The sequence below is a fragment of the Leptosomus discolor genome, chromosome 14 (genome assembly GCF_034619465.1).
Source record: "Leptosomus discolor isolate bLepDis1 chromosome 14, bLepDis1.hap2, whole genome shotgun sequence".
Taxonomy (NCBI): Eukaryota; Metazoa; Chordata; class Aves; order Leptosomiformes; family Leptosomidae; genus Leptosomus; species Leptosomus discolor.
Window position 1 is genome coordinate 16,719,138 of NC_141404.1, and position 23,369 is coordinate 16,742,506.

The following is a 23,369-nucleotide window of genomic DNA, read 5'->3' on the forward strand; positions in this document are numbered from 1 at the left end:
TCATCCTCCAAACTTTTAACGAGGGGTTTGAGGGCTTACCTGTAACAGGCAGCTTGGGGAGGCATGTGCTTCTGCTACAGCTGCTGCTGCTGCAAGGCTGATGCTGTTGAACAGCTGGATTTGTCTCTTCACACCTGCCAGTGTCCTGTGCCGTCCTTCTCCGCTCACGCCCCGCTGGCCCAGGCCGTGGCAGTGCAGAAAGGCAACTCCTGTGACTCCAGCTGCCTCCTGCAGACAGACAGACTGCTGAGAGCAAGGCCTGGGGCCGGTGCATGCACTGAGCACAGGCCTGCAGACCCAAGAGGCTGCAGCCTTCCCCCAGCATTAAGCAGTGGGCTTCCTTCTAAAACTTCTTTGTGCCCAGGGCGAGTATTTTTTCCCCCTCAAATTTCTTTCCTTCTCTGGAAAGCTCCAGAACACCGGGGTGAAAAGATTTTCCTAAGACTGTCATTTTCCCTCCTTTCCTAGTGCTGAATCACCACTGTATTCACCACAAGAACAGAAGATTTTTATCATCAGAGACTGAAAATGATCTTGAGACACATCTAGTCTGGCCCCTTACACTGATGGCATCAAGGACAGGCTGGCAGCCACAGATAAATGTTCCTGTAACTTCCACTGACGTTTCCCAAAGCTCTGGGCTTGGGATGTGACCGAGGCCAGCACCACGACTCACTTGGATGGGTGTTTTGCTATCGCCTTCAGAGACATGCTGGCCAAACTCCTGCCACGTGTCTAGGAGCAGCACTTCGATGTCACCCCACAGCTGCAGCACCACCAGCGCCTGCAGGAGAAGCGACAGAGGTGAAACACGTAACACACCGACCAACGGGACACAGACAGGCTCGGGTGGGCCAGCCAGGAGCCGGGCCAGCCTGAGGCCTTCCCCCTCCTCCACCCTCAGCCAGCAGCGCTGGTGTCAGCCCTGGCCACCAAGGGCACCCCGCGAGAGCAGCAGGGAAAGCACACAGGTAGGACATGTCCTGCGGCAGGATGAAGCTGGGCTGGGGCTGGAAGGGGAGGCAGGCTGGGCTGCCTGTGTTAGCTTTACAGTGCCACAGTAAAGCCTGCTCATCCTTCTTACTTCTCCCAGTAAGTCAGCGAGTCATACCCCCCTTGGGGGCATACTCAGGCAGGGCAGGAATCTAGTTCAAGGGATATCAAGCAAGGGTTTAGAGGATATTTGAACTAGTTTGACTGCTGCAGCATCACAAGGAGCGCTGCTGTTCTGCTGTGGCACACAGGCTCTGCAAGGCAGAGACCTGAGCAAGAACCAGCAGCTCCTTTCAGAGCTAAGTGGGCAGTTGGTGGTGGGGTTGGGGAGGGGAAGCTGGATCAGCTCTGAACCAGGGTCTTAAGATCAATACTATGCTGGTGAAAGACCACAGCTGAACTGAAAGGTAAAAACCCTCCCTGGACAAGCAGATCACTGAAGGTTCAAAAACAGCCTGCCAAGGAAGCACTGACAACTGCAGAAGTTGCTAACTAAGATGAAAGGACACTAAATGCCTTTGTCTGCAATGACCACACTATCAGCACCTGTGTTATCTCCAGTCTATTATACATTTCTGCAATGTTTTATCCAGCAACAGCAAAACCAGAGTTCTGCCTCCACCTGATACTCCTGGAGTGGGAGTGAGCACGAGACCAGCCTGCCGCAGCCTCCACTGCAGCATGGACACTGTCTGCCACAGAACCTTCCGAAACCAAACCGAAATGGGAACTGTATTTGGTCCCATAAGGTACCTGCCTTTTCAGGTTCCCCGTGAGGGGGTTCAAGAAGCAATCGCTGGGCTTTCCAAGCAAGAGACCCAGCAGTAAACATGCCCAGCCTCTGCCAGACGTGCAGCTGTTGCGTGGGGCAGCATGCCGTGCGCAGCGTCTGGGCTGGAAACGCTGCCGAGTACCCAAGCGAAACCTCTGGAGGAACGACTAGTAGTGGTCTCATTCTTGCTTACTACGGGTTCCCTGCCTAAAATAGTGAGATGTAGATGCTTAATAGACACTGGCTTTGGAATAATCTACATGAGAATCAGACCCAGCTCCATTCCCCAAGCTAACTGGTCACCAGTAATCGGGCTCCTGAGGCTCCAATGCCCAGCTTAGAGAGGCAAGTCAAAGCTCTCTCCCCACAGCACACCAGCTGCCAGCTGACACGTACGGAGAAGATGAGAAGGACTCGCTGGAGTGGACAGGGTGTTTGGCATGTTTCTCCTCCAGGTTATGCTGCAGGGAATTGCCTGAGGCTCAGTATTTACAGTCCAAGAACTTAAAACCTTCACCCAAGCATCTGAGCCCGGATCTCTGAGGAGACCTGTGGAGAAGGACAGAACATCCCATGAGAAAAAGAGGTATTTCATCAGCATTAATAAAGAACAACAAAATCACAAGTGCAAAACAAGGAATTCTGCAAGCGTGGGAAGTCTGGGTGCCTACAGCAGGTGCGCTTTGCGGGCCGGATTGCTACTGAGTTAGTGCCTTCATCCTTGACCCTCTCTGCAGGCACCTATAAAATTGTCCTTCCTCAGCCAAGTACCTGATCAGTGACAGGCAATTTGCCACAATGACTCTGAAAACCAGCTTGCACATTCTAGGTTACTAAATGCAAACTATCAGAGCCGGTTCTTTTGTTCCCTCAAGAACAGTTTTTATTAAATTTGTAGAAACTTAATTATTCTTGCAATCTTTCTCTCTGTGAAAGATAACTGAAATGAGCCAACGGGCTGAACAATTAGTCACTAGGAATCCGGGTTTCACTACCCGCGCGCAGCCCCGACACACCTCCCTCAACGCTCCCTGCAGCCCCGTTCCTGTCCCTCCCATGCATGCTGCTGTTCCAGCAGCCAGGCTGGACACATGCACGGGTGTCACCAGGGAGCCCGGAAAATGTGCTCTTAATTACTGGCACTGCAAGTACTGTCAATTGTAGCCAACATGGGTTGACACCATCCATTAAGCACCTTCCCTATAGCGTTCTGCAGCCTTGTCAAACCACATGTTTCAACTGTTTTCTTTGACAGATACCTGCTCTAGATTGAATTTATTTGAGATGTTTCAACAAAATAGCACAGCTATTTCTAAGAATGCAAGGGGAGGGTTGAGAACATGCTGCTTGTCCACTTTAAAAATATTAACACCTTGTTTTATGGGGGAGCTTTGCCAGCGGGACTGCCAGGCCCAGCCCCAAGCTGCTCCCCAGGGCAGGATGGACCCCAGCGTGCAGGGCTGGGTGCTGCAGGCACAGTGAAGGCAGGGTGCTCCTCCCTGATGCCTGCGCTCCCTCTGCCCACCTGAGAAGAGGAGGAGAAAAGCCTCTGGCTGGTGCAGTGAGGTGAGAGGTGGAGAGAAGGGGTGGGAAGGCAGGAGCAGAGTTGAGACCTAGGCAGGAAAGGGGACAGAAGAGATGAGCGAGAACTAAACTGATTAGCACCGGGGCAGAGGGGAATGTGAAACCCAGGGCCAGAGAGAGAATCATCTCTCTTCTAGCGGGGAATGGCCCTAACCAATGCAGCAGGTTGTGGCTTTCTATAGCAGGTCCAGGGATGGGGCTGTGGACCCAGGAGCCCACCAGCATTGAAGACTCAGTGGGTACCAAGATAATTGTCACAGTGGATTTTAAAGTGAAAAATCACATGGCATTTTCTGTGGTGGGCTGTGCGTGACACCAGCCAGCCTGCCTCACCAGGCTGACCCTGCTCAAACAGAACCCTCACCTGGGGAAGGGCCAAGAAAATACACTGCTGGAACCTCCACCACCTCCCTAGCACTGGCTGTACCCACGACTTCACAGCATGTTCCACAACAGAACAGATAACAGTATTTATCCTACAAACACTTTGCTACTGGTAGAATAATAAAGACAACGGGAGTGTGTTGGAGGAAACAGGGACAATCTTCCTCGGGCAAAGAACCACTGTGGTGGAGGCAAAAGCCACACTATGAACCCCCAGAATATGACCTCTAATTATTTTACTGGTGGTAATAAGTTACTCAAAGCCATGTCAGGTAAAGCAGCTGGATACCTGCCATCCAGAGAAGCAACAGAACGCGCCCGAGGTCTGCACGGAGGACAGCGAGCAGACCAACAAGTCTCTAAAGAGAACGTTTAAGGATACAAAACATGAGTCTTTAAAAAACGTGTTTAGTTAAACAAATCTTGCTGCTGGCAACGAGCGGTGGAGTGAATGCGTAGCATAAGGATAACGTAATTAGCAGAAAGCGGGGCATGGCAGATGCTAAGGAACGGAGCGATTCAAGATACAACGCTTACAGATCTGATCGCACGTGCACAGGGATGAGCTGCAGCTTGGATTCAAGCCGCTGGGGACCGGGACACAGTGTCACACTTGTCACACCCACCGCTCTTGCCCCTGACCGAGAAACCCAAGCGGTGACCCCGGGCTGCCCAGGCGAGCTGCAGGGCAAGGAACAGGCCGGCAGCCCCGCTCCCCACCAGCGAGGGGATCAGACACGCGCTCCGGGCACCGAGATGTGTCAGCGGATCGGCAGTGGCACTTGTGAGCACCGGGAAAGAGCCAGGATCCCAGGCACGTGCTGGCAGCCAGCCCTGCAACATAAACCACCTCATTTTCTGATGCCCTGAACATCCCCCCTGAGCAGGCAGCGCAGCTCTGGAAGCGGACCCAGCCCTCTGTGAGGCAACTGGAGAATGTATTTCAGGCACTGGTATTTCCAGAGGCTTATCTCGGAGCTGAACCATGAGGTGAGGTCCAGACAGCAGGTAACATCGCCCAGCCCAAGCAGGCGAATGAGCTCCGGAGTGCAGGTCTTCTCATCTCTTCCTAACGGCCCTGGAGGATGGGAGCAAATTAACAGCCAGGAGCTCGCTGTCCCAGAACTGGATCAGAAACAGACGCTCTATAAAGACGAGCTCCCAGAGCCCCGTGGGGCTGAAGCGCTGCCCACCTGCTGCTTCTGCAGGGAAGCAAAAAGCTCATTTTCCAGACGTGCCAGCCTGGGCCCGTCAGCCCCGGAGCTGCAGGGGTTGGCCCCGATGCTCAGGAACAAGTTGGGGACCGCAGCAGCTGCCCACTGCCATCTCACCGCGGCTCGTCTGCAGTCACGACAGAGGTTACGAAGCCAAAAGAGCCTGACGGGGGCTGTACGGACCCCACACCGCCGGCTCAGGAGCAGCTCACCGGTGACAGCTGGCAGGCCCCGGGTGTCCCACCCGCACAGCCGGGCCCCTAGCGAGCTGAGCCCCCCCGGGGCCCCGCCGTCCCCCTCCAGCAGCCGCCAGGCACCGCTCCGCCCGCAGGACCCGCCACGCCGCCGCCTCTCCAGCGCCTCCCGCTGCTTCCCTCGCTCCCGCCTCCCGGCTGCCGCCTCCCCGGGGGCCCTCCGCCGCCTCGGCCGTTGCACCGCGGCCGCGGGCTCCGTCTCGGAGCCCCGGGCCGCGCCGCTCGCCCGCCCGCTGGCTCCCCGCCATGGCGGGGAGGCGCAAGGCCCCGCCCGTTGCTGCGGGAACGGCGGCTGCGCTCCCGCTCATCGCTCCCGCCGCTCCTCGGCCCCGGCACGATCGTTCCGCCGGGGGCGGCACGGGGGCGCGGAGAGTGCGGCCCCTTGACGAGCGGCGCCGCCGCCATGATCTGCCTGGTGCTGGGCCTCTTCGCCAGCCTCTTCCAGAGCGGTGCGGGGCGGGACGGGACGGGACCCGACCCCGCTCCCCCCGTGCCCCCGCGGCTGAGGGGCCCGCGTTGGGCCCCTTCCCCGCCTCACGCCTCCGCTCTCTCCTTGCAGCCTGCGGCGGGGCCAATGAACGCACCTTCGTGGCCATCAAACCGGACGGGGTCCAGCGGCACCTGGTCGGGGAGATCATCCGGCGGTTCGAGAGGAAGGGGCTGCAGCTGGTGGGGCTGAAGCTCCTGCAGGTGAACGACCCGGCCATGGGTGGGACGGGGGCGGGGGGTGTGCCCTGGTGCTGGGGAGCCCAGGCTGGAGCAAGGCCCCTGCGGTCTCGCAGGCCCCCGGGTGCTGCTGGTGGTGAATCCCGGGGGGTTCCGTCTGCCTTCCAGCTTGTACAGCCTGCCGGCGTCCTTCGGGCACGCCATCCCCGCGGGGTGGAGGGCATCCAGGCGCCTAAACTGCTTCTGGAGGGGCCATTCCCGGGGTGGGGGGCACACCTGCCCTTCACCGTGGCCGTGCTCCAGGGCTCTCGTACGTGGCTGTTGGGAGGTGGCAGGTGTTGCTCCTCTGACCTAGAATCTTCTCCCCTCTGTGTGTCAGGCTTCAGCAGAGTTAAGCCGTTTCACTCCTGGCAGTGAGTGTCTGTGCAGGAGCTTAGCTGTAACGTACACTACCAGCTTCTGCTGCATCTCTCTGGTGCAGATCGTGCTCAAACCTCTGCCTGCTTGGAGCAGACTAAGCTTTGTGCTCTTTGTGCTCAGGCCTCAGAGGAGTTGCTGAAAGAGCACTACATCGCCCTCCGTGACCGTCCCTTCTACAGCCGACTGGTGAAGCACATGAGCTCTGGGCCCGTGGTGGCCATGGTGAGTGCTCTCAGGTTCTCCAGAACCAAGAAACAGAAAGTAAGTGCAATGTTTAAGCAGCACTGGCTTGTGGTACAATGGAAACAAGGTGGCCTCTCTTTTCAGAGGGCATCTTGAAGGTGTACTGAACTGCAGGGACGTTTTCCGCAGTAGATTAAATCCATGGACAATTCTGATTATTTTCCAAAATCAGCTTTTGAAGACTTTACAGAGAGACCCTTTCCTGTCTCTCCCCCAGGCGGATCAGATGGGGAATTCAGAGGACAGACGATATGACCTGTTGGGGGAGCTGTGGGAGCTGATTCTTGTTTGGCTGTCGTGTAGGTCTGGCAGGGCCTGGACGTGGTCAAGACGGTTCGCACAATGATTGGGGAGACTAACCCAGCCGAATCCAGGCCTGGCACCATCCGAGGAGACTTCTGCGTTGAAGTCAGCAAGTGAGAGCTTTGGTGTTTTGGTCCCTCAGTATTTCAGGGCGTCCTGTCTAGGCACTGCTGTGCAAGGCCTGCCCGAGCATCCCCAGAGCAGAGCTTTCTCCCTTCGGTGCTCAGAGCAGAGCTGTCTCCCTCAGACAGCTGCAGAGCAGCCCCGGCAGGACGAGCTGACCTCTGCCTCCTGGGGTTGGCTTTGCCAGAAGGACAACCCTGGGTTTGCGTCTTTCCTGCCTCCGGAGGCCTCCTCTGTTGGAAGCAGGTGGGGTTTGCTTGTCTCTTCCTCTGGGGAATCAGGACTGTCGGGCTGGGAAGAGGAAGGGAGGAGCCCTCTTGGCCCTTTCCTGGGGGAGCAGGGCACCTGCAGAGCTGCTCTGGCTCCACTGGGCAGCTGAGTCTGTAACGAAAGCCAAGGGGGAGCTCTGCCTGCGCTAGGGCTCTTCACCGATGGAGATCCACAGGTGGTGACCTTGGGTGGCTGCAGCCTGGCTTGTGGTAGCCACTGCTTTTATCGAACCCTCCTGGCTTAGGTGTCTGTTCCCAGGTGTCTGATACCCAGCCTGCTTCAATGGACCTACTTTGACAGAAGGAAGGGGGGGAAATCTGGAGGCAAAACTTGAATTACTGACATAAACCGAAGGCAAACCCCAGAGCAACAGCCTCTTGCAGGTCCTCCTGTAGCAGACAAATGGTTCCTCATCATAGGAGGAAGGAGCACTGGGAACTGGCAGCTCCTGCACATCCATGACCGGCGTAACCATGAACAGCCCCTGAGCTGGAAGGAGGAGGGCTGTGCGGTGGGAAAGAATGTTGTAGGATGTGACTGGCTCAATCGGTTTAATTAAGTTGGTCCAGGTGAAATTTTCCAAACTTCCCTCTCCCACCTTTCTCTGCTTAGTGCCTGCTGATCCCTTTCTTGTTCCCCCACAGGAACGTGATCCATGGCAGTGACTCAGTTGAGAGTGCCCAGCAGGAGATCTCCCTCTGGTTCCGCCCCGAGGAGCTGACTTGCTGGCGGGACACAGCCGAGCACTGGATCTACGCGTGAGAAGAGCAGCCCGAGGGCAGTACATCTTCCTGACTGGGCACGGGCTGTTGCCATCCATTTCATCGCAGCTGCTGGGGCTCGCTGTGGATCCTGCTGCCGTGTCGTGTCCTGGGGGGGTTTCTGTTCTGCGTGTGGGTGGTCGTGGGAGCTGGTCCACGTATGTAATCCTGCAGTTCAGCTGCCTGCAAAAGTAGCTGTTTGCTTTGTTTTTTTTAATCTCTCTGCTATAGTAAGTAGTTGGTATTGTTGCTCTGTTTGCTGCAGCATCTTAAATCCCAAGTAGCTCAAGGTGGTTTATTGAAGGAAAGCGAAAACTGGGCTCTGTGACCGCTCCTGTGTGTTCTCAGACCTGCCTGGCACAGGAGAACGTGTGCTCCTCGCTGCTGGGAGAGCTGCGCTGGTCTCTACGAGGTGACGTGATTGCTATCATCTACCTGCACTTCTATACAGTTCTTCACCAAAGGCTTTTAAGGAATTAGGCTGCTCTGGGATAAGAGGGAAAAGTATCCCCCTGGGGTAAGAGCTCATTCCAAGACAAGGAACGAGGGACAGGACAAACAGCTTGCTCTCCCTTGGGAGCTCTGTGTGCCAGCGCTGGCACGAGTTCACCCAGCTTCAGACGTAATTAGCAAGTCCCTGGAATGAAGATTCGCCAAATACTGGTGACTTTAACCGCTTCTGTGGCTCTGGTTCCTGGCTGCGGATGCTGGGAGAGGGAGAGCAGCTTCTCCAGGTCTGCTCTGGTTCTCTGTGGGCCTCTGCTGCTGGCTGCAGGGCCCCTGGCCTGACCCAGCACGGTTGGTCTCACTCTGTCGCTCTGTGGTGACAGACACGTGCTTGTGGGCCGCCAGTGTGGTGCAGACCGGGACAATTGCCTCCCTCGGCCGGCTGGTGATGCTCTGCTTGATGCAGGCCAGGACACAGCTGGCCCCTTTGGCTGCCGGGCTTGCCATCAACCCAGGCCCCCAGATCTCCTTCCATGGGGCTACTCTCCAGCCCCCTCATCCCCCAATTTGCACATCTAACCAGGACTACCCCACGGCAGGTGGAGAATGCAGCGACTGACACACGCCGATGAAGCGGCAGCGCTGTGCAAACCGCAGGAACAGAAGGGGGACAGTGAGGTGGGAAGGATTTGTGGATTCGGGGCTCAGGAAGGACTCTTCAGTCCTCTCTCGGGCGCGGCGCAGGCTGTGGAGTCCTGGCACCGAGCTCTGGGAGATCCCGAGATGTCCCTTGTCTGACAGGGGAGCTTCCTTGGCCGCTGGGAGGGTTTCTGGCAACGCAATCTGTCATGGGCTGGACAACACCTTGAACCTGCTCTAAGCTCTCCCTGAAGAGCAAACTCCTGCCCGTGGTGTTTGTGCCTGAGCTCCCTGCGCAGCCCTGTCAGAGCACGAGGGCAGGGACAGCGCCGTGGCACCCTGCTGTGGAACGGAGGCACGGCTCGGCCTGGGGAAGGAACGAGGGTCCGTGGGGCTTTCCTGCAGGTCGGGGGAGCCGGTTTGTGAAGTGCCCCTGCGCCGGGCTGGCCCCAAGGGCGGTGGGGCCGAGAGGGGCCACCGGGAGGCAGGAAGGAGCGCCGAGGGGAGCGAGGGTCTCCCTCCAGGCAGCGGGGCTTTCCTCAGCCGGTGCCTGCCCCAGCCAGAGCTGCTCCTGCCTCGGGGCCCTTCTCCAGGCAGGCGGGCCGGGCCCCGGGCCGGTTGGGCCCAGCCCTCGTCCCTCGGCTCTTTTGCTAATAAACGGTGGGATCTGCCTGTCTCTGCCCCGGTTCTTCTCCCCGCGGCTGGGCGGGGGGCGGGGGGCGGAGGGCGGCTGTCGGGGCGTGAGGGGGCTGCGAGCAAGTGCCGCGGGTGAAGCAGCTGCTTCGCGGCCGCCCCGCGGCTGCCGCACGTGCGAGGGCGTCCCCCGCGGCGGAGGGGCCGGCGGCGATAGGTCCGTCCTGGGCACGTGGGCGGGGCCGGCGTCGGTTGGGCACGCGGTCCGAGCGCGAGGGCGCTGCCCCCGGCAGTTGGGCGGCGGCGGCGGCGGTGAGTGAGGGGCGGCCCGGGCGGGGCGGGGCAGAGCAGGAATGCCCGGGCCCTGCCCCCCGCCCGGCCCCTGCCCCGCCCGGCTCCACTCCTCCTCGTCCCCCGGGCTCCACTCAGCGCCCCCGCATGGTGGCGGGGACCGGGCCGCAGGGGACCCCCTGGGCCGGTGCCCCTCCTTGCCGGCAGGGGGCCAGCTCCAGGGCCCCTTGGTTTCGGGCTGGTTGGGGGGGCTTGACCGGCCGGGTTGGGGCCCTTCCCGTGCCAGCGGGGAGAGGGGAGGCGGCACCGGCCGAGGCGGCTGCAGGGTCGGCAGCCGGAGCTGGGGGGAGCTCGGCTCGGCTGGGCTTGGGGGGCAGCGAGGATGGGCCGGGGGTGTCCGGGCCTCCCTCCGTGCAGCGGGAGAGCTGCCGGCCGGAGCGGAGCCTCTGGCCCGGGGCGGTGCAACCCAGGCCGGCGTTTGTGCCCGAGGCTGCTGGGCCGTGTCCCGGCGAGTGCGGCGGGGCCCTTGGGTTCCCTCGCCAGCCGTGCTTCCCGCAGCCTTGAGCAGGGGAGCGGTGGGGTGTGAAGGTGGAGCCGGGGTGGAGAGGAGTGGCGACGCGGGGGGCTGCCAGCGCGGGAGGGAAGGGTGGTGCCAGCCCTGACGCCTTTCCTTCTCTCTCGCTCGCAGCAAGCGCTGGCAGCACGGGCCTTTGTCAGTTCCCAGCCAAACTTTGGAATCAAGCCCCTGGTGCTGCTGCCGCGGTGCTCCGCTCCCCGTACCCGGCTGGTGACATCCGTGCCTGTGCAGCCGGGGCAGAGTGGTAAGACTTGGCCGTAGCCATGGCGGCGCCCCGCAGGGTTTCATTCACTACTCTCAAGGCTCTAAAGAGCAGCTTGGCTCAGCCTGGCAAAGACAGTGGAGAGGAGCCGCAGAGCTCCAAGACAGCTGCAAAGACCGCTCGAATCACGGTGAATCTCTTTGAGCCGGACGACAAGCGCTGCCCTGAGTTTTACTACCCAGATCTTGTAAAGAGCTGTGAAGAGAAAGGCGAAGGTGGATCTGCAGGAGACAAGGTCAGTGTCCTCATGGGGACCCTGTGTCGTACCTGAGGACTGCAAAGGCTGTTCCAGCATCTGAACCGTGTAGAGGGAGTGTTTGTGACAAGCAAGTTGGTTGCATTCTGCTGCTCTTTACCGGTGCTCTTCAGAGCCGTTTAGCAGCGAGTTGACGGTTCGTGCTGCTTTTGGTTTGGGTTGAGAGTCGGGAGAAGCAGAGGCAGGTACAGAAGTAGCTGAGAGAGCACCCAGAACGTCGAGACGCTCTCCGAATAGGGTGCTACCGGTTGATTTGTCCCAGCTTCTGCCTGGATCCTCTAGTCAGGTTGGGTTTCCTGCCTGGGGCTTTGGCGGCAGCGTGACAGGACTAATTCTGGTGGTTTTGTTTCTTTCATTTTGACAGAAGAAAGACCCTGTGGATCCCTTTAACGATGAGGAAAAGGAAAGGCAAGAAGTGGAGGCCCTGGCCGGGAAATTTGAAGAAAAATACGTATGTTTTTCTCCTTTCCATTCTGCTAGCCCTTAGAAGGGGCCGTGCTGTTCAGCTCTCAGCCAGTCAACGCTGGGTTGGTGCTGCTGCTGCTGCCAGCAGCAAGAGAGAGCTCGTTCCCTCTGCCCTACTGGAGCCAGTGTCAGGGTTGTCTGTCAGGGCTGTCCCCATGGGACTTGGACAAGAAAGATGAATACACCGTCAGGCGTTTCTTGTTTAGGGCGGCAAGAGACGCCGAAAGGACCGTATCCAGGACTTGGCTGACATGGGGTACGGGTACGACGAGTCCGACTCGTTCATCGATAACTCGGAAGCGGTGAGTACTGGGGCAGGCGTGAGGGGGGTCCAAGGCAGCTGCCCGGGGAGCTGAGCTGGCAGCCGGGGAGAACCCGAGGTGGGTGCGAGGCAGGAGCAGCCAGGGCTGGGGCAGGGAGGTCCTGGGGCAGCCGCACGGCAGGAGAATGCTGGTCAGCAGGCGTGTCCACAGCCCCGGCGGTGCTTGGGGCAGCACCGTGCCCCTCCGTTCTCCAGGCAGCTCAGCTACGGGATCCAGTGACAAAGCTCACGGTGCCAATAGATCCTTCTCTGTCATTTCCAGTACGACGAGTATGTTCCAGCTTGTCTTACGACACAGCACGGAGGCTTCTACGTCAACTCAGGGAAGCTGGAATTTCGATTGGTCTCTGACTCTGAAGAGGACTTTGTTAAAGAGGAAAAGAAGCAGCGTCCCAAGGTCAGCAAGCCAGCTTTCTCGACGATTTCCCATGTCAGATCTCGGTGGGTTTGCTGCATGAAAGGTGTGACTCTGCTGGGCAATGAGTCCTCCTCTCTGGCAGCCCTGTCTGCTCGAGACAGCCCTGTCTTCACAGTGCCGAAGGGAGGCAGTGGAGAGGGGACCCCGCAGGAGCCCTTGGCACCCCTTCCCCGTGCTGGAGGGGTCGTCTCCAGTGTAAAAGCCGGGGGCGCTGCGAGAGGTCGAAGCCCGTGTGTGCCAGGAGCGCGGCGATAGATGTCTGGGGTTGGGTGACTGGGTCCAGCGGGGAAGGAGCTGTTCTTGCGTTGTTGGGAGAGGGCCCAAAGGGGCTCTGGGGGTGCAGGTAGGGTTGGGGGAGCTGCTTGGATTGGGGGAACTGCGTGGATTGTGACTGGGCTTTAACCCTCTGCAGAAGCGGAAGCTGGAAGATGGAGGCGAAAAAATGAAGAAGCAGAAGAAGAAGAAAAGGGCGAAGAAGGAGCAGAAGGAGGAGGAGAAGGAGCAGAAGGAGGAGGAGAAGGAGCAGGAGGAGGAGAAGAAGGAGCAGAAGGAGGAGAAGAAGGAGCAGGAGGAGGAGAAGGAGCAGGAGGAGAAGAATGAGGAGAAGGAGGAGAGGAAGAAGGAGCAGAAGGAGGAGAGGAAGAAGGAGCAGGAGGAGAAGAAGAAGCAGAAGGAGGAGAGGAAGAAGGAGCAGGAGGAGAGGAAGAAGGAGCAGGAGGAGAAGAAGAAGCAGAAGGAGGAGAGGAAGAAGGAGCAGGAGGAGAAGAAGAAGCAGAAGGAGGAGAGGAAGAAGGAGCAGGAGGAGAAGAAGAAGCAGAAGGAGGAGAGGAAGAAGGAGAAGGAGGAGAGGAAGAAGGAGAAGGAGGAGAAGAAGAAGCAGAGGGAGGAGAGGAAGAAGGAGAAGAAGCAGAAGCAGAAGGAGGAGAAGGAGGAGAAGGAGGGGGACTATTGTGACAAGGAAGAGAAATCCCCGCAGCCCGAGTTTCCCGAAGCTGGGTAAGGTGGGGGCAGGAATGAGGGTATGCTGGCAGCTCGACCATTGCCTGAGGCTCCTGCTCTTCGGCGGCCAGGAAGAACTGTGGCGCGGCAGGACTTGTACATCGCTGTGAGTCTCGCCCTGGGGCAGCCCTGTCCCTGGCGTGAGTGGTTGCACAGGGGCTGCAGCTGCTGCACGAGTCTTTCGGCTTCCCCTCAGCCGCAGGTCGCAGAGCTGAGAAGAGCTTTCGCTTGGAGTCCTTAGAGTAGGGGCCGTGGCTGGAAAGGCGGTTGATCTGTGGAGGGCAGCCGCACTCTGGCCCTTAGACACGAAAGCCGTGGCTCAGGTCAACGGTGCAGCGGGGCTGGGAGGCAGAGGAGTGGCAGAACAGCAGCGTCCTGCAGCCTTAAGCCTCCCTGGTTTCCCGTAGATGTAGGTGTAGTTTCCTCTGCTCCACAGAATCGGCTTTCGGGCTGTTTCGTTAACATGTAGCATTGGGTACGTGGCCGCTGGCTAGAGAAGTGATTAAAGCCAGAGAGACCTCACTGAATGACAATGCCTTGTGTTGTTTAGGGCACCTGCAGCAGCTGAAGTGTCAGGAATGGAGTCTTAGCCTTGATCTCAGGTAGGACCTTAGGATCGTACAGCAACTCCAGGCGGAAGGGACCCGTTTGGATCAGCGAGTCCAACTCCCTGCTCCCCGCAGGACAACCTAAACCAAAACCCTGTGACTCAGAGCGTCGCCCAGACACCCCTTGAACTGTGGCAGGCTTGGTGCTGTGGCCGTCTCTGGGAAGCCTGTTCCAGGGTCCGAGCACCCTGTGGGCGAAGAACCTTTTCCTCATGTCCAACCTGCGCGTCCCCTGACGCAGTTTCGTTCCGTTTCCTTGTGCCCTGTCGCTGGTCACCAGGGAGAGGAGGTCAGCGCCTCCTCCTTCACTGCCCCGCCTTGAGGAAGGTGTAGACTGCCCCGAGGGCAGCCTCAGCCATGAGGGCACCCGTCAGCCTCCTCCGAGCTGAGCAAGCAGCGGGACCATAGGACCTTCAGAGGCCATGGAATATCTGTCCTGGTGTAACGGGTTACAGGGCTGAGACTTTCCGGGGGTTGGGGGCTATGGCTGAAGGGAGCTGGGAGGAAGGTCTCCTCCTCTCTTTCCCCCCATCTTGTGTTCATTTCCCTTCCCTTTCCTCCTCCGTGCTTTGTTTACAGCTCTGTGGTGTTGGAGGCGAGTCAGGAGAAGAAGAAAAGCTCCGGCCCCGTGAGTGTCAAGGAGATGCTGCAGAAGATCCAGGAGAAGGACGCTCAGAAGACGCAAGACGAAGAGCAGAAAGCGGCGATGCCTTCAGCGGCAGAAGCTCCAATGCCGAGAGAGTCGATCCCCCGCCCGGCCAGCGCCCCAATAAAAGAATGCCTGTCTTTTAACGCTGCCTTGGTGTGGAGAGCTTTATTCCCCATTTTGGTGACAATCTGGGCGACCCAGAGGGCCGCTTCTGAATCTCGACGGACGCGTGGGATCGCAGGACCTGGAGCCGGCACCGAGGGATGCTCGGGGAGCTCCTCCGATGCCCGGACCGAAGCGCTCTGAGCAAGTCCCCTGGGGAGGTAAAAAGGCAGAAGCTGCAACGCCGAGGGAGTTAGAGGCGATGGCTGACCCTTTGCTCCCGCTCTTCAGCCACACCAGTGCCAACGACCTGCTTCAGGCAGCGACGGCTCTGGACCTGTTAAGTGACCTGGACCTGGAGCGGCTCCGCAGGGAATCCCCAGCAGGGAGTCCCTTTCCTGCTGGGGAGGGTGGGAGCGATCCGATCGGGGTGGGCTTGGAGCAGGATGTCGAGCAGCCACCATCCCTCCCAGAAGGCCTGCCAGCCCGCTGCCCTTCAGCTGCCAGGAAGAACCGTACTAGAGTCAACGTCTGCCTGTGGGAGCCCTCTCAGGGACTTTCACTGAAACAGTTTGACAAAGTTGCAAATACAGGCAATTTATTAAGGCGACAGATGGGACGGGCACGGACCTGCCGTTGGTAACTGCACTTGCTGCGGTAGCACTAATGTTCTATAGTCATGCCGGCCACGTTTTCCCAGGTATTCGTCACCAGGGGCGAAGGCGCAGTTCCCACCAAGAAGGTGTCCATATCTTGGGTGCAGGAAGAGGGGCGCAGCCCCTCAACCGTCTCTTCTAGATCTTCAGTCCCTTCCTCCCAATTTTTATCCCTTCTTTTTATCTTTTTATTCTCTCATTCTTTGATTCCCCTCCCATGGGTTACGTATAGGTTGATTTAGGTGAAGAGTTGAGTGATGTAGTCGTATATGTATAGAATTAAGCAGGGGTATTAACGGTAGCGCTAATTTTCTAGATAATGAAGCAAAAGCTTCACTCCAGGGCATTGTAGCCTTCAGTTTGGTGCTGAAACCGTTTTTCTGCACACTTTAGCCAAAAGCAGAGCTGTCTTGCCAGTGCAAGGCTCCCTCTTTCACCTATTCTCTCCCCTCGCAAGGTCTGTAGAAGGGAGAAGCAGATACCAGCATGCTTATCCTTGTGCTGTTTTTTGTTAGATGAGCAAGGTGCTCCGCTCTCGTCCTTGTTCTATCCAGAGCACGATAAACACGTTGCTTTACTTTGCATAAGTCGACCCTTACAAGCCTAGCATTTTTCCACATCAGACGGACGTGTCCATCTGTGTGCTGGGCAGTTTATCCAGGAGGATCCTGTGAGAGACAGTAGTAAAGCTTTGCTAAAATCCAAACCCACCACACCTACTGGTTTCCCTTGGTCAGCTCGATGGTGACCTGGTCAGAAAAGGAAACGGAGCTGGTTCAGCAGGGCTTTCCCCTTGTGAACCCACGCTGGCCGTGACCAATGACTGTGTTGTCCCTCAAGTGTCTTTAAGTAACTCCCTGAACAACCTTCTTCATGATTTTACCAGGCACTGAATCAGACTGACTGGCCTGTGATTACCAGCGTCTCCTTCTCGCCCTGCTTGAAACTGGGGACAACATTTCCCAGCTTCCAGTCGTCAGGAACCTCTCCAGACTACCAAGGCCACTAAAAAAATAGCGGAGAGGAGTCCGGTGCGGACATCGGCTGCTCTTTCCGTACCCTGGGCAGGGTCCTGCCAGCCCCACAGCCTGATGTGCATCCAGCTGGAGCAGCCAGTCCCCACCAGGGCCAAGGTCAGCTGGGAGTTCATCTCCTGGTCTTCCAGCACCGCCGTCCCAGTGCTTACGGCCTGATTCCACTTCCACTGCTCTCCTGCTCTGGTGCCCTTTATCTCTACCGACATCCCGTAAGTTGTATTTAATTCTACGGAACAAATCGGAGCTTGTCTAAAGGCTCCTGAGCCCGAGAGGGCGCTCCGAGCGCTCCGGACCAGCCGCCGCTGCCGCCTCTCAACCTCCGGTGCTGGCCCGCGGCCCTCACCCCCCTCCCGGCTCCTCCCCGCAGCACCCCGAGGGACAGCGGCACCGGGCACGGAGCCTGAGCCCCAGCGCCGGCTGCGGCCCGGAGTGGCCCCCCGTTGGCGGCGGCGGCGGCGCCTCAGCAGCTCTCCCGAGGGGCGGCCCGGGCTCCCCCCCACAGCCTCGCCGCCGCCACCTTGTCCCTCCCTGCCGGCACCGCGCGAGGGCTGCCGGGACGGGGCAGCCCGGGCAGCGGGGATAGGTCCGCCCGTGTCACGTGGCTCGGGCCGGCCGTCAGGCCGCCGTTCCTCCGCGGCGTGACTGTGGCGGCGGCGCGGATTGGGCGCGGGGCGCGCGGCTTCAGCGCGAGGGCAGCGCCCCCCTCACGTGACGCAGGAGCGGGGCTCGGCGGCGGCCCGGGAGTCAGGCGGCGGCGGCCGCGTCCCGCAGCGGCGGCGGTGAGTGCGGGGTGGCCGGACCCCTTCCCCGCCCGGGCCCCTTCCCCGCCCGGGCCGCGGCGTCCCACGCTCGCCCCTCGGCGCCAGGGCCCCGGTTCCCCTCAGCCCCGCGGCCCGTTCGCCGGCGGCGCGGCCGGCCTCGGTTTCTCCTCAGCACCGGGGCCTGGGTTCCCCCCTCAGCCCCGCGGCCCGCTCTCCCGGTGAGCGGCCGGGGCTCTTCCCCCGGGACCAGGGCCCCGGCTCCTCTCGGCGCGGCCGGGGCTCCTTCCGGCGGCGCAGCCAGCCGCCGGGCTCCCCTCAGCCCCCTACGTGTGCCGGGGACTGGGTCACTTTCCCCGGGCCGCGGGGGTCCGGGCCTCCCTCCGTGCAGCGGGAGAGCTGCCGGCCGGAGCGGAGCCTCTGGCCCGGGGCGGTGCAACCCAGGCCGGCGTTTGTGCCCGAGGCTGCTGGGCCGTGTCCCGGCAAGTGCGGCGGGGCCCTTGGGTTCCCTCGCCAGCCGTGCTTCCCGCAGCCTTGAGCAGGGGAGCGGTGGGGTGTGAAGCTAGAGCCCTGGGGGTGGAGAGGAGTGGCGACGCGGGGGGCTGCCAGCGCGGGAGGGAAGGGTGGTGCCAGCCCTGACGCCTTTCCTTCTCTCTCGCTCGCAGTAAGCGCTGGCAGCACGGGCCTTTGTCAGTTCCCAGCCAAACTTCGGAATCAAGCCCCTGGTGCTGCTGCCGCGGTGCTCCGCTGCCCGTACCCGGCTGGTGACATCCGTGCCTGTGCAGCCGGGGCGGACTATTTCTGATGCCATGGGGACGATGCCATGAGGACTGGTAAGACTTGGCCACAGCCATGACGGAGCCCCACAGGGTTTCGTTCACCACTCTCCACGGCCCGCTGAGCGGCAGCTTTTTGAAGAGGTCTCGGAAAGAAGATGGAGAGCAGCCCCAGGGCTCTGAACCGCCTGCGACAGCTGTTCGAATCACACTGACTCTCTTTGAGCCGGATCGCAAACGTTGTCCAGAATTTTTCTACCCAGATCTGCTGAAGAGTTGTCGTGGGAAAGTGAAAGGTGGTTCTTCGGGAGACAAGGTCAGTGTCCTCATGGGGACCCTGTGTCGTACCTGAGGACTGCAAAGGCTGTTCTAAAAGATAATTGTCACAGTGGGTTTTAAAGTGAAAAATCACATGGCATTTTCTGTGGTGGGCTGTGCGTGACACCAGCCAGCCTGCCTCACCAGGCTGACCCTGCTCAAACAGAACCCTCACCTGGGGAAGGGCCAAGAAAATACACTGCTGGAACCTCCACCACCTCCCGAGCACTGGCTGTACCCACGACTTCACAGCATGTTCCACAACAGAACAGATAACAGTATTTATCCTACAAACACTTTGCTACTGGCAGAATAATAAAGACAACGGGAGTGTGTTGGAGGAAACAGGGACAATCTTCCTCGGGCAAAGAACCACTGTGGTGGAGGCAAAAGCCACACTATGAACCCCCAGAATATGACCTCTAATTATTTTACTGGTGGTAATAAGTTACTCAAAGCCATGTCAGGTAAAGCAGCTGGATACCTGCCATCCAGAGAAGCAACAGAACGCGCCCGAGGTCTGCACGGAGGACAGCGAGCAGACCAACAAGTCTCTAAAGAGAACGTTTAAGGATACAAAACATGAGTCTTTAAAAAACGTGTTTAGTTAAACAAATCTTGCTGCTGGCAACGAGCGGTGGAGTGAATGCGTAGCATAAGGATAACGTAATTAGCAGAAAGCGGGGCATGGCAGATGCTAAGGAACGGAGCGATTCAAGATACAACGCTTACAGATCTGATCGCACGTGCACAGGGATGAGCTGCAGCTTGGATTCAAGCCGCTGGGGACCGGGACACAGTGTCACACTTGTCACACCCACCGGTCTTGCCCCTGACCGAGAAACCCAAGCGGTGACCCCGGGCTGCCCAGGCGAGCTGCAGGGCAAGGAACAGGCCGGCAGCCCCGCTCCCCACCAGCGAGGGGATCAGACACGCGCTCCGGGCACCGAGATGTGTCAGCGGATCGGCAGTGGCACTTGTGAGCACCGGGAAAGAGCCAGGATCCCAGGCACGTGCTGGCAGCCAGCCCTGCAACATAAACCACCTCATTTTCTGATGCCCTGAACATCCCCCCTGAGCAGGCAGCGCAGCTCTGGAAGCGGACCCAGCCCTCTGTGAGGCAACTGGAGAATGTATTTCAGGCACTGGTATTTCCAGAGGCTTGTCTCGGAGCTGAACCATGAGGTGAGGTCCAGACAGCAGGTAACATCGCCCAGCCCAAGCAGGCGAATGAGCTCCGGAGTGCAGGTCTTCTCATCTCTTCCTAACGGCCCTGGAGGATGGGAGCAAATTAACAGCCAGGAGCTCGTTACTGCGGGAACGGCGGCTGTGCTCCCCCTCATCGCTCCCGCCGCTCCTCGGCCCCGGCACGATCGTTCCGCCGGGGGCGGCACGGGGGCGCGGAGAGTGCGGCCCCTTGACGAGCGGCGCCGCCGCCATGATCTGCCTGGTGCTGGGCCTCTTCGCCAGCCTCTTCCAGAGCGGTGCGGGGCGGGACGGGACGGGACCCGACCCCGCTCCCCCCGTGCCCTCGCGGCTGAGGGGCCCGCGTTGGGCCCCTTCCCCGCCTCACGCCTCCGCTCTCTCCTTGCAGCCTGCGGCGGGGCCAACGAACGCACCTTCGTGGCCATCAAACCGGACGGGGTCCAGCGGCACCTGGTCGGGGAGATCATCCGGCGGTTCGAGAGGAAGGGGCTGCAGCTGGTGGGGCTGAAGCTCCTGCAGGTGAACGACCCGGCCATGGGTGGGACGGGGGCGGGGGGTGTGCCCTGGTGCTGGGGAGCCCAGGCTGGAGCAAGGCCCCTGCGGTCCCGCAGGCCCCCGGGTGCTGCTGGTGGTGAATCCCGGGGGGTTCCGTCTGCCTTCCAGCTTGTACAGCCTGCCGGCGTCCTTCGGGCACGCCATCCCCGCGGGGTGGAGGGCATCCAGGCGCCTAAACTGCTTCTGGAGGGGCCATTCCCGGGGTGGGGGGCACACCTGCCCTTCACCGTGGCCGTGCTCCAGGGCTCTCGTACGTGGCTGTTGGGAGGTGGCAGGTGTTGCTCCTCTGACCTAGAATCTTCTCCCCTCTGTGTGTCAGGCTTCAGCAGAGTTAAGCCGTTTCACTCCTGGCAGTGAGTGTCTGTGCAGGAGCTTAGCTGTAACGTACACTACCAGCTTCTGCTGCATCTCTCTGGTGCAGATCGTGCTCAAACCTCTGCCTGCTTGGAGCAGACTAAGCTTTGTGCTCTTTGTGCTCAGGCCTCAGAGGAGTTGCTGAAAGAGCACTACATCGCCCTCCGTGACCGTCCCTTCTACAGCCGACTGGTGAAGCACATGAGCTCTGGGCCCGTGGTGGCCATGGTGAGTGCTCTCAGGTTCTCCAGAACCAAGAAACAGAAAGTAAGTGCAATGTTTAAGCAGCACTGGCTTGTGGTACAATGGAAACAAGGTGGCCTCTCTTTTCAGAGGGCATCTTGAAGGTGTACTGAACTGCAGGGACGTTTTCCGCAGTAGATTAAATCCATGGACAATTCTGATTATTTTCCAAAATCAGCTTTTGAAGACTTTACAGAGAGACCCTTTCCTGTCTCTCCCCCAGGCGGATCAGATGGGGAATTCAGAGGACAGACGATATGACCTGTTGGGGGAGCTGTGGGAGCTGATTCTTGTTTGGCTGTCGTGTAGGTCTGGCAGGGCCTGGACGTGGTCAAGACGGTTCGCACAATGATTGGGGAGACTAACCCAGCCGAATCCAGGCCTGGCACCATCCGAGGAGACTTCTGCGTTGAAGTCAGCAAGTGAGAGCTTTGGTGTTTTGGTCCCTCAGTATTTCAGGGCGTCCTGTCTAGGCACTGCTGTGCAAGGCCTGCCCGAGCATCCCCAGAGCAGAGCTTTCTCCCTTCGGTGCTCAGAGCAGAGCTGTCTCCCTCAGACAGCTGCAGAGCAGCCCCGGCAGGACGAGCTGACCTCTGCCTCCTGGGGTTGGCTTTGCCAGAAGGACAACCCTGGGTTTGCGTCTTTCCTGCCTCCGGAGGCCTCCTCTGTTGGAAGCAGGTGGGGTTTGCTTGTCTCTTCCTCTGGGGAATCAGGACTGTCGGGCTGGGAAGAGGAAGGGAGGAGCCCTCTTGGCCCTTTCCTGGGGGAGCAGGGCACCTGCAGAGCTGCTCTGGCTCCACTGGGCAGCTGAGTCTGTAACGAAAGCCAAGGGGGAGCTCTGCCTGCGCTAGGGCTCTTCACCGATGGAGATCCACAGGTGGTGACCTTGGGTGGCTGCAGCCTGGCTTGTGGTAGCCACTGCTTTTATCGAACCCTCCTGGCTTAGGTGTCTGTTCCCAGGTGTCTGATACCCAGCCTGCTTCAATGGACCTACTTTGACAGAAGGAAGGGGGGGAAATCTGGAGGCAAAACTTGAATTACTGACATAAACCGAAGGCAAACCCCAGAGCAACAGCCTCTTGCAGGTCCTCCTGTAGCAGACAAATGGTTCCTCATCATAGGAGGAAGGAGCACTGGGAACTGGCAGCTCCTGCACATCCATGACCGGCGTAACCATGAACAGCCCTTGAGCTGGAAGGAGGAGGGCTGTGCGGTGGGAAAGAATGTTGTAGGATGTGACTGGCTCAATCGGTTTAATTAAGTTGGTCCAGGTGAAATTTTCCAAACTTCCCTCTCCCACCTTTCTCTGCTTAGTGCCTGCTGATCCCTTTCTTGTTCCCCCACAGGAACGTGATCCATGGCAGTGACTCAGTTGAGAGTGCCCAGCAGGAGATCTCCCTCTGGTTCCGCCCCGAGGAGCTGACTTGCTGGCGGGACACAGCCGAGCACTGGATCTACGCGTGAGAAGAGCAGCCCGAGGGCAGTACATCTTCCTGACTGGGCACGGGCTGTTGCCATCCATTTCATCGCAGCTGCTGGGGCTCGCTGTGGATCCTGCTGCCGTGTCGTGTCCTGGGGGGGTTTCTGTTCTGCGTGTGGGTGGTCGTGGGAGCTGGTCCACGTATGTAATCCTGCAGTTCAGCTGCCTGCAAAAGTAGCTGTTTGCTTTGGTTTTTTTAATCTCTCTGCTATAGTAAGTAGTTGGTATTGTTGCTCTGTTTGCTGCAGCATCTTAAATCCCAAGTAGCTCAAGGTGGTTTATTGAAGGAAAGCGAAAACTGGGCTCTGTGACCGCTCCTGTGTGTTCTCAGACCTGCCTGGCACAGGAGAACGTGTGCTCCTCGCTGCTGGGAGAGCTGCGCTGGTCTCTACGAGGTGACGTGATTGCTATCATCTACCTGCACTTCTATACAGTTCTTCACCAAAGGCTTTTAAGGAATTAGGCTGCTCTGGGATAAGAGGGAAAAGTATCCCCCTGGGGTAAGAGCTCATTCCAAGACAAGGAACGAGGGACAGGACAAACAGCTTGCTCTCCCTTGGGAGCTCTGTGTGCCAGCGCTGGCACGAGTTCACCCAGCTTCAGACGTAATTAGCAAGTCCCTGGAATGAAGATTCGCCAAATACTGGTGACTTTAACCGCTTCTGTGGCTCTGGTTCCTGGCTGCGGATGCTGGGAGAGGGAGAGCAGCTTCTCCAGGTCTGCTCTGGTTCTCTGTGGGCCTCTGCTGCTGGCTGCAGGGCCCCTGGCCTGACCCAGCACGGTTGGTCTCACTCTGTCGCTCTGTGGTGACAGACACGTGCTTGTGGGCCGCCAGTGTGGTGCAGACCGGGACAATTGCCTCCCTCGGCCGGCTGGTGATGCTCTGCTTGATGCAGGCCAGGACACAGCTGGCCCCTTTGGCTGCCGGGCTTGCCATCGACCCAGGCCCCCAGATCTCCTTCCATGGGGCTACTCTCCAGCCCCCTCATCCCCCAATTTGCACATCTAACCAGGACTACCCCACGGCAGGTGGAGAATGCAGCGACTGACACACGCCGATGAAGCGGCAGCGCTGTGCAAACCGCAGGAACAGAAGGGGGACAGTGAGGTGGGAAGGATTTGTGGATTCGGGGCTCAGGAAGGACTCTTCAGTCCTCTCTCGGGCGCGGCGCAGGCTGTGGAGTCCTGGCACCGAGCTCTGGGAGATCCCGAGATGTCCCTTGTCTGACAGGGGAGCTTCCTTGGCCGCTGGGAGGGTTTCTGGCAACGCAATCTGTCATGGGCTGGACAACACCTTGAACCTGCTCTAAGCTCTCCCTGAAGAGCAAACT

The 23,369-nt window shown here is 59.2% G+C and overlaps 3 protein-coding genes across 3 annotated transcripts; all 3 read left to right on the forward strand.

Moving 5' to 3' along the window:
* Positions 1 to 5,601: 5,601 nt before the first annotated feature.
* LOC147414509 (nucleoside diphosphate kinase C-like) lies at positions 5,602 to 8,306 on the forward strand. Its single transcript, XM_086473099.1, has 5 exons — positions 5,602 to 5,650; positions 5,761 to 5,891; positions 6,408 to 6,509; positions 6,834 to 6,946; positions 7,871 to 8,306. The coding sequence occupies exons 1-5, from the start codon at positions 5,605 to 5,607 to the stop codon at positions 7,986 to 7,988; spliced, it is 510 nt and encodes a 169-aa protein (XP_086329225.1). The 5' UTR covers positions 5,602 to 5,604; the 3' UTR covers positions 7,989 to 8,306.
* Positions 8,307 to 8,359: 53 nt separating this feature from the next.
* Positions 8,360 to 15,298, forward strand: LOC147414510 (ubinuclein-1-like). The gene is made up of 9 exons (XM_086472842.1): positions 8,360 to 9,112; positions 10,686 to 11,071; positions 11,457 to 11,543; positions 11,764 to 11,859; positions 12,142 to 12,276; positions 12,710 to 12,766; positions 13,238 to 13,293; positions 14,484 to 14,622; positions 14,885 to 15,298. Exons 2-9 carry the CDS (start codon positions 10,838 to 10,840, stop codon positions 15,296 to 15,298), a joined length of 1,218 nt encoding a protein of 405 aa, XP_086328968.1. The 5' UTR covers positions 8,360 to 9,112; positions 10,686 to 10,837.
* A 4,337-nt stretch (positions 15,299 to 19,635) lies between these two features.
* On the forward strand, positions 19,636 to 22,341 carry LOC147414511 (nucleoside diphosphate kinase C-like). The gene is made up of 5 exons (XM_086473326.1): positions 19,636 to 19,684; positions 19,795 to 19,925; positions 20,442 to 20,543; positions 20,868 to 20,980; positions 21,905 to 22,341. Exons 1-5 carry the CDS (start codon positions 19,639 to 19,641, stop codon positions 22,020 to 22,022), a joined length of 510 nt encoding a protein of 169 aa, XP_086329452.1. The 5' UTR covers positions 19,636 to 19,638; the 3' UTR covers positions 22,023 to 22,341.
* The last annotated feature ends 1,028 nt before the right edge of the window (positions 22,342 to 23,369 follow it).